The sequence below is a fragment of the Indicator indicator genome, chromosome 14 (genome assembly GCF_027791375.1).
Source record: "Indicator indicator isolate 239-I01 chromosome 14, UM_Iind_1.1, whole genome shotgun sequence".
Classification (NCBI taxonomy): Eukaryota; Metazoa; Chordata; class Aves; order Piciformes; family Indicatoridae; genus Indicator; species Indicator indicator.
The window spans coordinates 1,595,875-1,607,338 of record NC_072023.1 but is presented as its reverse complement, the minus strand read 5'-3'; the positions used below and the strand labels follow the sequence as shown (position 1 = coordinate 1,607,338).

At 50.0% G+C, this 11,464-nt stretch overlaps 1 protein-coding gene across 1 annotated transcript; it reads left to right on the top strand.

The window, feature by feature from the left end:
• The first annotated feature begins 7,247 nt into the window (after positions 1–7,247).
• On the top strand, positions 7,248–10,099 carry BTG1 (BTG anti-proliferation factor 1). The gene is made up of 2 exons (XM_054386575.1): positions 7,248–7,569; positions 8,809–10,099. Exons 1-2 carry the CDS (start codon positions 7,422–7,424, stop codon positions 9,171–9,173), a joined length of 513 nt encoding a protein of 170 aa, XP_054242550.1. The 5' UTR covers positions 7,248–7,421; the 3' UTR covers positions 9,174–10,099.
• The last annotated feature ends 1,365 nt before the right edge of the window (positions 10,100–11,464 follow it).

Here is an 11,464-nt window from a genome sequence, read left to right as displayed (position 1 = left end):
CATCCTAGCACTCCAAGCCCTTATCAAAAGTCCCTCCCCAGCTCTCCTGTAGCTCCCTACAGGTACTGGAAGGCTGCTCTAAGGTCTCCCTGGAGCCTTCTCCAGGCTGAACAGCTCCACCTCTCCCAGTCTGTCCCCACATGGGAGGTTCTCCAGCCCTCTGATCATCTTCGTGGCCTCCTCTGGATCCACTCCAAAAGTTCCCTGTCCTTGTACTGGGCACCCCAGAACTGCATGCAGCACTCCAGGTGGGATCTCACCAGAGTAGAGTAAAGGGAAAGAATCACCTCATTCATCCTGATGGTCACACTTCCTCTGATGCCTCCAGGATATGGACCCAGGATGCAAAATGTTGCTGTTGGTGGGAGAGGTGGCTGTATTTGGGTTCTCTAATGATCCAGAATCTGTGCCCAGAACCAGGCTGATCAGTCCTGGTAACTAAACAGGCCCTGACCAGGTAAGGGCTCCCTTCCCTCAGCAATTATCTGCTCTTTGGGCTGCCTGAGATGTTCCACAGGCAATAAGCTGGCAAGAAACTTCCTCCTCCATCCTGCTCCACCTCCTTCCTCCCTGTTGAGATGCCCCCATGGCTCAGAAACAATAACTGCCTTAACAATAAATTTCCACTGTTTGTAATTCAAATGATTCCAAAGCCCTCCTTCATTGCTATAAAACAATTTGAAGCAGCTTTTGATATTCTTCCCCTTCCACCAGCACTCAGCTGCCTGCTCCCAATTGCCTTGTTCCTTGCCTTTATTGAGGGACAAATGGCCCAGGCAGGACTGTGAGCTGCTCAATGTTCCTCTCTCTTAAAGCACGTCCCCAGCAGCTGCAGCCATGCCAGCAGTGGCAGAGAGCTGATGGGCACCCACTCCAAACCCAGACTGGCTTGTCATTATCCTGAGCAGTCCTGGCCTGCCTTACTTTGGAGACAAGCAGATGTTTCCATGTTTAAACTAAGGGCTGGCTGGCTGATCAAACTGCTGGAGCAGCTCCAGAGGAGCCTATGAAGATGATCAGAGGGCTGGGGAACCTCTCCTATAGGAACAGGCTACAGCCTGCAAAGAGAAGGCTCCAGGGAGACCTTAGAGCAGCCTTCCACTACCTGAATGGGGATCCAGGAGAGCTGGGGAGGGACTTGTGACAAGGGCTGGGAGTGCCAGGATGAGCGGCAATGGATTGAAGCTGGAAGAGGGAAGACTGAGACTGGAGATTAGGAGGAAATTCTTTCCAGTGAGGGTGGGGAGACACTGGCACAGGTTGCCCAGGGAGGCTGTGGATGCCTCCTCCGTGGAGGTGTTCAAGGCCAGGCTGGATGAGGCTTTGAGCAGCCTGGGCTGGTGGGAGGTGTCCCTGCCCATGGCAGGGGGTTAGAACTGGATGATCTTTAAGGCCCCTTCCAAAAAACCCCATCTCTGTCTCTCTATAAAGTGCTCCCTACATTCAAAATAGTTCAATTTTTGCACTGTGGTTATATTTTTAAAACTGAGCTGGTGTGCAGAACTGCTGTGCCATTTCAGCTCCACTATCAGCTGGAAAGGTTGGACCAGGATGATGCTTAGGATCCTTCCATCCTGGCATTCTGTGATTCAGTGAATTTAAAATAAAATATAAATAAATAAATACAGCATAGCCAGCAGGTGGAGGGAGGTGATTCTCCTCCTCTACTCTGCTCTGCTGAGACCCCACCTGGAGTACTGCATCCAGTTCTGGAGCCTCTATTACAGGAAGGATCTGGAGGTGCTGGAAGGTGTCCAGAAAGGGCCACAAGGACGAGCAAAGAGCTGGAGCTGCTCTGCTCTGGAGACAGACTGAGAGAGTTGGGGCTGTGCAGTCTGGAGAGAAGGCTCCCAGGAGACCTTCTTGTGGCTTTCCAGTATCTGCAGGGGGCTACAAGAAAGCTGGGGAGGGACTTTTGAGGGTGTCAGGGAGTGATAGGACTGGGGGGAATGGAGCACAACTAGAAGTGGGGAGATTCAGATTGGATGTTAAGACGTTTTTCCCCATGAGGGTGGTGAGACACTGGCACAGGTTGCCCAGGGAGGTGGTGGAAGCCTCATCCCTGGAGGGTTTTAAGGCCAGGCTGGATGTGGCTCTGAGCAACCTGCTCTGGTCTGAGGTGTCCCTGCCCATGGCAGGTGGGTTGGAACTGGATGAGCCTTGAGGTTCCTTCCATCCCTGACAGTTCTGTGATTCTATGATTCTAAATAAATAAAGTTTGAGGGGAAAAAAATCAGAGAGCCCTCTTAAATTATAACTTAATTAAGATTGAAAAAGAAAAGAGAGAGAAAGAAAGGGAAAACAAAAAATAAATTGAGGAGTAAATTGATCCTCTGGCAGTCTCAGGGTCTTGTCTCAAGGCACTGCATAGTTGGGCAGAAAATGGCTTTCTATCTTTGCCTGGATGTTAGATCCTGCTGGAACACTCTGTTCCCTGCTCCCAGGAACACTTCATGCTGCTGGAAGCATGTGTACCCAGTGCTAACATGGAAGAATCGAGCAGCTCCTCCCACACAGCCAGGAACATCTTTCTATTGTGAGAGGGGCACCAAGCAGCTTTTTGTTCCTCTGGCTCTGGAAATGCCTGAGAGAAGCTCTTTGGGGATGGGGATGGGGATGGGAGTGGAATGTTTGAAGGTTTGGATCACAGGGCTGTGGCCTTTTTTTTAGGTTCATAGAAGCTATGCACCTCCTTCTAACTGGTTAATGTTTTTTAAATGAAAAAGCAGTGATTTTCTTGTTTTGCACTGCAGGCCTGCTTGAGACATCTGGTTAGGCTCAATCTACAGAGCTCCACCTTTCTCCTGTCAGGATTTTTGTTCCTGCTTTCGTTAGTCTTGTCTTTAAAAACAATGGAGGGAAAATAATTCTTCGTTCATTGGTGAGATAAAGGTAGGTGTCTGCCTCTGCTTGCATTTTGACCCCTCCCTCTTTTTCCAGTGTTACCAAGTGCCAGGCTCATATGAGAGTTCTGCTCTAATATTCTACATATCACAGAATCACAGAATGGGTTGGGTTGGAAGGGACCTTCAAGTTGGTTCCAACCCCCCTGCCATGGGCAGGGACACCTCGCACCAGCCCAGGCTGCTCAAAGTCTCATCCAACCTGGCCCTGAACACCTCCAGAGAGGAAGCATCCACAGCCTCCCTGGGCAACCTGTGCCAGTGTCTCTCCACCCTCACTCCAAAGAATTTCTTCCCAATCTCCAGTTTCAATTTCCCCTCTTCCAGTTCCAATCCATTGCTTCTCATCCTGTCACTACAAGCCCTTCTCAAAAGTCCCTCCCCAGCTCCCTGCAGGTACTGGAAGGCTGTTCTGAGGTATCCCTGGAGCCTTCTCTTCTCCAGGCTGAATAGCCCCAGCTCTCTCAGCCTGCCCCTTAGGGGAGGTTCTCCAGCCCTCTGAGCATCATCACGTCCTCCTCTGGACCCTCTCCAGCAGCTCCAGGTCCTTCTTATGCTGTGGGTCACCAGAACTGGAGGCAGTGCTGCAGGTGGGGTCTGAGCAGAGCAGAGCAGAGCAGAGGGGCAGAATCCCCTCCCTGTGCTGCTGCTCTCCCTGCTCTGGATGCAGCTCATAACACAGCTGCCTGCTGGGCTGCCAGGGACCATTGCTGGCTCCTGGGGAGATTGTCATCACCTGACTAACCTATCTAGTATCTCATAGTTTATTAACAGAGAGATAGCTCTTGTGTTCTGTAAAAATAGTACCATGAAAAACTAAGAAGTGTGTGTGTGTGTCCCTTTTTTTTTTTTTTTTTTTTTTTGGTATTAGGAATTGGTAATTTACAGGCAACAGAGACCAAAGCAGATTGCTCACTTTCTGGCCCATCTCTCAGAAAGCAGAACAAAGCATGCAGTGGGAGCTGTGAGATGAAAGCCCTGGGTTCTGTGGCCTAAAATGACAATCCTGTTCATTGGCAATGATATGGATAATCCCATCAAAGCCAGGGAGATCACTCACATGAGTGAATGTAGGGAAATAAGTTACTGACTGTGCAGGTTTGCTCCTTGCTGCTAGGGAAGGAGTTTGAGCTGCACAGGGAGCAGTCAATCAGATTAATTCTAGGCATGCAACATGCAACCCAATCCCTTGGAAGGGGTGAATAAAACCAGCTCCACACAAGCACATCTGAACGGTTCACACATAAATGTGGTTGCACAACAATGTATCTATGCAGCCACACACCCAAGGATCATGGATCTGTGATTTGGTTTTTCTTTCCCCCCTGATTCTAAAATTGATCAGTATTCAAAGGAAGGCAGCCTACAGACTCCACCAGTATGATGTTCCTTCAGCCTGCCAAACCTGTCCCACAGAACTCATTGTATTAATGTTGTCCTGAGAATTCACAGACTACATTTCTGGCTGAGACTGATACCACTGCAGGAGGAAAAGGCTGTTAACAGGAACAGTGCCATGACTACAAATGACAAAGTTGTGCTAGGTGTTGGCTAGGAAAAAATGAAACCAAAAGTGAGAAGAGTGGTCAGGGGTTGGAACAGGCTAAACACCCCCAGCTCTCTCAGCTTCTCCTCCCCATACCTGTTCTCCAGACCCTTCCCCACCTTTGTTGCCCTTTTCTGGACATGCTTCAGCCTCTCAATGCCCCTCTGGGAGTGAGGGGCCCAAAACTGAACCCAGTATTCGAGGTATGGCCTCACCAGTGCCTAGTACAGGGGCACCATCTCTGCCCTGCTCCTGCTGGCCACACCACTTCTGATCCAGGCCAGGAAACAGATGAGACTGTGCTCTAAAATCCATACCAACATATTTAGTGTGCAATAAAGCTGGAAAATCAAGCTCTCAGAATTATCCTGTGAAGGTGTTTTGGAGATCTGCTTCTTGTAGACATTCTGAGTGCCAAGAGAAAACCAAAAGCACTCTTCAGGTACACCTCTTTAACACCAAAGAAGCAAATATGGTTGACTTTCAGCTTTTATTATAATTATTTCACATGTGTTGATATTATTTCACTACTGAATTACTTTTACTGCAGGAGAGAAATCATCAGGGTTAATTGTGTGTCATTCTTGTGCCTGATTTCTGATCTTCTGACTAGAAGAACTGAACATGCAAGTATCAGGTTGTATTTCATTTCCAGCTTTACATAGGGCAGGGCACACACCATGGGGGAAGGAGGAGTCTTCTATCAGAGTTTGAATTTTTAACCAAAAAAAGGGGGGGGGAGGGGGAAAAATGATTTAAGGTGCTTCTTTCTTCTCTCCTTTGGTTCTGCAAAAAAAAAAAAAAAAAGGAGGCACAGCATTTGTGGCTTGAGGCTTTACACCCTTCTTGGCCATTGCTAGCTGAGTAATAGATCTTAGTCCACTCATCATACAACCAAAGAGTGGCAGGGGTTAGAAGGGACCTCTGGAGATCATCCAGTCCAACCCCCCTGCCAGAGCAGCATCACCTAGGGCAGGCTACACAGGAACATGTCCAGGCAGGTTTGGGAACCCATGGGTTTTGCTGTTTGAAAGTGGTAGAAAAGCTGAGACAATTGTACATTCCCAAGGGAGTCTGAGCTGCTACGCAGAGTGCATGAGGTGCATGTAAGACTAAAAAGTTGTGTTTTAGGATGTCCCCAAAGAATCAGGGCTGAGGTTTGGCCAGAGAGCTGGGGCTGTTCAGCCCAGAGAGGAGAAGGCTCCAGACAGAATTTAAGTTTAATTTCAGTGTCTGAAGGGGACTTACAGGATGGCTGAGGAGGGACTGTTTAGAAGGGCTTGGAGTGATAGGATAAGGTACAATGGTTTGATACTGGAGCAGGGGAGATATAAGTTGGACACTAGGAGGAAGTTCTTCACAGAGACAGCAGTGAAATACTGGAATACACTGCCCACAAGTGTGGTGGAGGTCCCATGCCTGAAGACATTCAAGATCAGACCTGATGTGGCCCTGGGCAGCCTGCTCTAGTTGGAGGTGTCCCTGCTGCCTGCAGGGTGATTGGACAAGATGACTTTCGAGGGTCCTTCCAACCCAATGCAGTCTGTGCATCTGTGTGGCCTGTTTGGAGACACTTTCCCTGATGACCAAGGCACCCTTCACCCTGCCTGTGCCCATGTGCTTGGTGGCCAGCAGCTGCCCAGAGGCAGGGCTCTGGGTCTCCCTGGAGGCCCCTGCCTCCACATCCTGACTCCAAGGTGGTATCACAGCTACGGCAAACGAAGGCGAGGAGAAAGCCATAGCGGGGACAGGAGCGGCGCCACTGGGGCAGACCTGGGGCTCCGAGAGCAGCAGATTCACAGACTGCATCGGGTTGGAAGGGACCCTCGAAGCTCATCTTGTCCAACTCCCCAGCAGTCAGCAGGGACACCTCAAGCTAGAGCAGGCTGCCCAGGGACACATCAAGTCCGATCTTGAATATCTCCAGCGACGGAGAAGGGAAAAGCCACGTCAGCTCCGGTGCCTACGGAGATCAACAACCGGCGATGCTTCCGCACCCTGCCACAGCCTGCCTGACGTGGGCAGACATGTCCGATCATGCCCCCGCTCACACGACTCAGCCCCGCCGGCCACTACGATGCGGAGCAGGAGCCGGCCCACGAGAACAGCAGCGAGAAAACACCCTCCGCCCCCCGGCGCGCTCCCGCCTGCGCGCTCCTGGGCGGCCCCCCCCCCCCGCCCCTGCTCCCTCGCTGCCACCCCCGCCGCTGACGTGGCTCTGCTGTCCCCAGATACAGCGCACGTCCGCCGCGCCGCTCCGCTCTGCTCCCAAATCGCGGACCGAACGCGGCACCTTCGCCCGCTTACGCACCCCGCGCCGCCGCTCGGTTGCGTGCCGCCGCTCGGTTGCGTGCCGCGCAGTGCCGCGCAATCTCTCCCCAGCCCTGCCCGCGACGGTGCGCAGATCTCTTGGAAAAGTCCTGCGGGGATTCCCGCTGCCGGCACGGCACGGCACGGCACGGCACGGCACGGCTCGTCTCCGCAGGCGCGCAGCCCCCTCGCTCCGCGCGTCCCCGCGGCCCTCGGCGCGTCCCCGGCTCTATTTGTTTACAGTCCATTACGTCACCCCCTCCACCCGCTGGCTCTTCCCCGCCGCCTGCCGTCACAATGGTGCGATCATGCCATTGGCGGAGGAGCGCTCCCGGCGCCCCTGACGTCACATCCGCCCGACGGCGGCTATATGAGGCGGCGTTGGGTGGGTAGTTCTCTTCGCCCCTCGCAGCAGGAGATGCGGGGTACGCTGCCGCGGCCGCCGCTGCTGCCGCCGCCCCCGTGTCGCAGAAAGAGGAGGCGGAGGCTGCCTCCCCCGGGATGTGATCTGGACTCCACTGCTTGCTCCGTGCCTAGTTAGAGACGCGATTCCCCTCCCCTCCCCCTGCTGCGCCCCGTCCGTCCCTCTCCACGCCGTTTCGCCCTGTCCCGTCCCAGAGCCGGCCGCCTCAGAGAGCTGGCTGCCGCCCGCCGCCGCCTCCATGCATCCCGCCCTGTACACGCGGGCCAGCATGATACGTGAGATTGCCGCGGCTGTGGGCTTCATCTCCAAGTTCTTGCGGACCAAGGGACTGATGAACGAGCGGCAGCTGCAGACGTTCAGCCAAAGCCTGCAGGAGCTGCTGGCAGGTGAGGGCGGCGCGGGTGCTGCGGAAGCTGCTCTGCCCTTCATCCATCCTCTTCTCCGGGGATCCGCGCTGTGCCCCACCGTGGGGCCGCCTGCCCGGGCCCCTGCAGCGCCGGGACCCTTGGGCGGCCGGAGAGGAGTGAAAAGGGGAAGAGCGGTCCCTCCGAGGGGCTGGGGCCGCCACGGGTGAAAGGTTAGGGGGCTCCGTGGTTTTGCTCGTCCCTTCCGAATGTGCCGAGCCGGCCCCCGGTGGGTGGGAGCGGGCTGTAAACAAAGGGGGGCTCTGGCGTCGAGCAGGCAGCCCCCACCTTGGGTCTATAGACAAAGCATTCGGAGCAGTCCAGACTCCAGGGCTCAGCTCCAAGGGCTCAAAGCGCCTGGTTTCCAGAAGGAAAAAATGATCGGATCGTAGGACTTGGCGGGTTTTTGTCAAGTAAAATTCAGCGGTGGACGATGAGTCTTAGTTTCCCCTTCTAGAAACGTCTCCTAGCCGCCTGCCAACCCCGCTTAGGATCAAATGGCGAGGTCGTCTTCGCTGCCCGGTGGGGTTTTGTAATCCCAAGCTTGGTGGTGGCTACAAGCAGGTTCGAAGCGATAGGGAGGGTGTTGGGTGGGATGAAACTTCCTAAGGTAAGTGAAGTCATCGGTATCTCGCCCTGGAAAAACAGGGTAGGAAGAGCAGTGGTGAAACACAGCTTGAGTCAGTCTCTAAATGCTGCACGGCTCCTTCCCTAGTTATTTTTGGGTCGTCTTAGAATGTGAGGAGCCAAGCCTGGGTGTGATCTCAAGAGGATACTGGAAAGGTGCTTTTTTGTTGTTGTTTTTTTTTTTTTCTTTGTTTGTGGAGTCTTGCAGCCCTTGGTGTTTTCTATGTCAGCAGTCCCTCCTGCGTTTTTCTGTTTGAATGCTAGGAAGTTGTATTTCACTCCTTTCGGATGGCAAGCATTGTTAGCTATCAGTGGTAGCATCAAGGAGTAACTTGGCACATGAATGCTTCCCAAGGGACACACAGCACTTGGGTGTAATCGTCCCGGGGGTGGGGGGGGGGGGGAAATAGGCTGTCGAGTGTTTTTTTCACATCCCTTGATGCTAGAACAAGAACAATGAGCAGTTGTGAAACGTGCAAAGAGAGCGAGGATCGCTGTGCTGCACCTTTTTTGAACGCAGGATTCAGGAGGATAATCTTTTTTATTTTATTTTATTTTTCCCCTTTTTTTTTTGTTTTGTTTTGTATTTTATAGAACATTACAAACACCATTGGTTCCCAGAAAAGCCCTGCAAGGGATCAGGTTACCGCTGCATCCGGATCAACCATAAAATGGATCCCCTGATTGGACAGGCAGCTCAGCGGATTGGATTGAGCAGTCAAGAACTGTTCCAGCTGCTTCCCAGCGAACTCACTCTATGGGTTGACCCCTACGAAGTGTCCTATCGGATCGGAGAGGATGGCTCCATCTGTGTGCTGTATGAAGCTGCACCGGCAGGAGGTAGCCAAAATAACAGCAACATGCAGATGGTAGACAGCAGGATAAGCTGTAAGGAGGAACTTCTCTTGGGCAGAACTAGCCCTTCCAAAAGCTACAATATGATGACTGTATCGGGTTAAGATATGGTCTGTGGATGGATTCACCTTTAAAATGGATGGATTAAATTTGGTTTTTACTTTTGGGTGGGCACCTCTGGGGATGGATTATGGAATTTAAACCATGTCACAGCTGTGAAGATCTGGCACACGTTAGAGTTGGTATACTTTAAAGTGACAGTGCCATAGTTTGGACAGTACCTTTCAGTGATTTAATAGCCTGTGAGTCAAAACGATTGCAACTTGCTAGGGAATGAAGAAGATCTAGGAAGGCTCAGTTTCTCCAAGACATCTTACTTAATTTCTACACCAGTTTTGAAACACACCCCCTCCCCCCAATCTTATTTATAAAAAGTGATTCTCTGCAGTAGGTCTGGCAGAGTAAATTTGCACTAAGACATTTATTAATTGTTGGCGTTTTTGGCAGCTCAGTACAAGACTTATTGAACACCATAGTCCTGGAAATCTTTCTTTTTCAGACTTTAACCTAGTACTTAACAAAAATCTTTATAAATGTACCTAAGAAAGCAGTAAGTATGACCTGGGGAAATGGTCAGATCTTTAGATTGGCGTCAAAAGTAGCAAGTGAGCAGAATCTGCCATGGCAACAGGCTTTAAAAAGACCATCTAAAGACACTGTCTGAACTGTGGTGTTAGCACCAGCCAGCTATCTGTACATTTGCTAGCTTGTAGTTTTCTAAGACTGAGTAAACTTCTTATTTTTAGAAAGTGGAGGTCTGGTTTGTAATTTCCTTGTTCTTAATTGGGTAAAAGTCCTTTTCCACAAACCACCATCTATTTTGTGAACTTTGTTAGTCATCTTTTATTTGGTAAATTATGAACTGGTGTAAATTTGTACAGTTCATGTATATTGATTGTGGCAAAGTTGTACAGATTTCTATATTTTGGATGAGAAATTTTTCTTCTCTCTATAATAAATTGTTTCCTATCTTGGCATTTTAATTAATCTCTTGTCGTGATTACATAGGGTCAGTTAAACTACTATTAATTTTTTTTTTGTCTCACAGTAGAAATGAAATAGGTACTATAAAGGCTTAAGAACATCCCTGGTGCTAGGGAGCCCTTGATACAGACATGGATTAATGAAGACCTCGTGGTTAAATGCTTGGGAAGTTTAGGGAAACCCAATGATGATGTAAATGGTCACTTCAAAACGTTTTAAAAATCAATGTGGAAATAACTCCAGGGCCAGTAATTCCAGGATATGAGGAAAAGGTACAGGAATAACCTCCACCAAAGATGACTTGCAATAAATCCAGAGGATTAAAGTTTACTTGGCCTCCTGATGAAGGATATAGCAAAACCTAAATGTCCATTTTGGTTGACCTACTTGCTCACAAGTTCTCAGTTCCTCTCTGATGGATTCCCTGCTCAATAAGAGTTGCTGGGGCAAATGTCCCTTAGCCTTAAGAGCAGGTTAAGCTCTCTACAGAAAGGTTGCTGCCTTTTGCTTTCTTCAGATGCAAGACTTTCACTTTAGAAATCATTAAGATGGAATTCATCAAAAGGTATGTAGATCTTTTTTCCCAAACTTAAAAGGTTGGTGAAGGAAGGGAGAAGCCCATACTTAATGTGTGTATTCAAAGTTAATGACTGATGTGGAGATGTGATTCACTTAAGCACCACACTGATGCCATTTGTATACAGCACAGTGGTTACTTACACTCCAGAGAGAAATTCCTTACCCCTTTATTTACACTTGGGTGAAGTGCTGGAGTGAGATGAGAGGAGAGCTTTCTGCTCCTTACCTCCTGTGTGCTTTGTTCAGTGGAGTAAAAGGCCTGACTTGGGTCACTTCATTTAGGAGAGCTGCTGCTGCTGGGCTGAAGGAAAAGAGGACAATTATTAGTGGACAATTAAACTTGCTAGCTGTGGGGTAGAGCTGAGCTTCAGACTTGCTATGCTGTGTGGAGCTCCTGCTCAAGCAATGTGGTGACAGTGATGTGTTGTATCTCCAAGCCTTTGTTTTCTGATCTGTAATATAAATGATTCTATGGGAGCAAAACACAAGACTGGACTAGCTTGCTTCTTGTAAGCCAATTTCTTTCCCACTGTTGTTTTGTTTTTTTTTCCTCTAGTTCTACAAATCCCATTTTTGCCATGATCTGAATATATTTGTCAACATTCAGCACTTTAAAATACTGCCGTGGCTTCTCCAGTCTTTCTGGCATAGACTGGTGGAAATCCAAATGTTCCTGAAGCCCAGAAGCTTGTTGATTATCTGGGCCTGGCAATAATAGATCAGCTTCAGGGTGAGCTTGCTTTAACAGGTGCCATTCATGTGTGGAGTCAAA

What these genes read in the sequence shown, in the direction of transcription:
- BTG1 (XM_054386575.1), top strand. Translation starts at nt 7,422, where the DNA reads ATGCATCCCGCCCTGTACACGCGGGCCAGCATGATACGTGAGATTGCC. An exon ending in CCTGCAGGAGCTGCTGGCAG is followed by an intron (nt 7,570 to 8,808) that starts GTGAGGGCGGCG and finishes TGTATTTTATAG; the next exon opens with AACATTACAAACACCATTGG.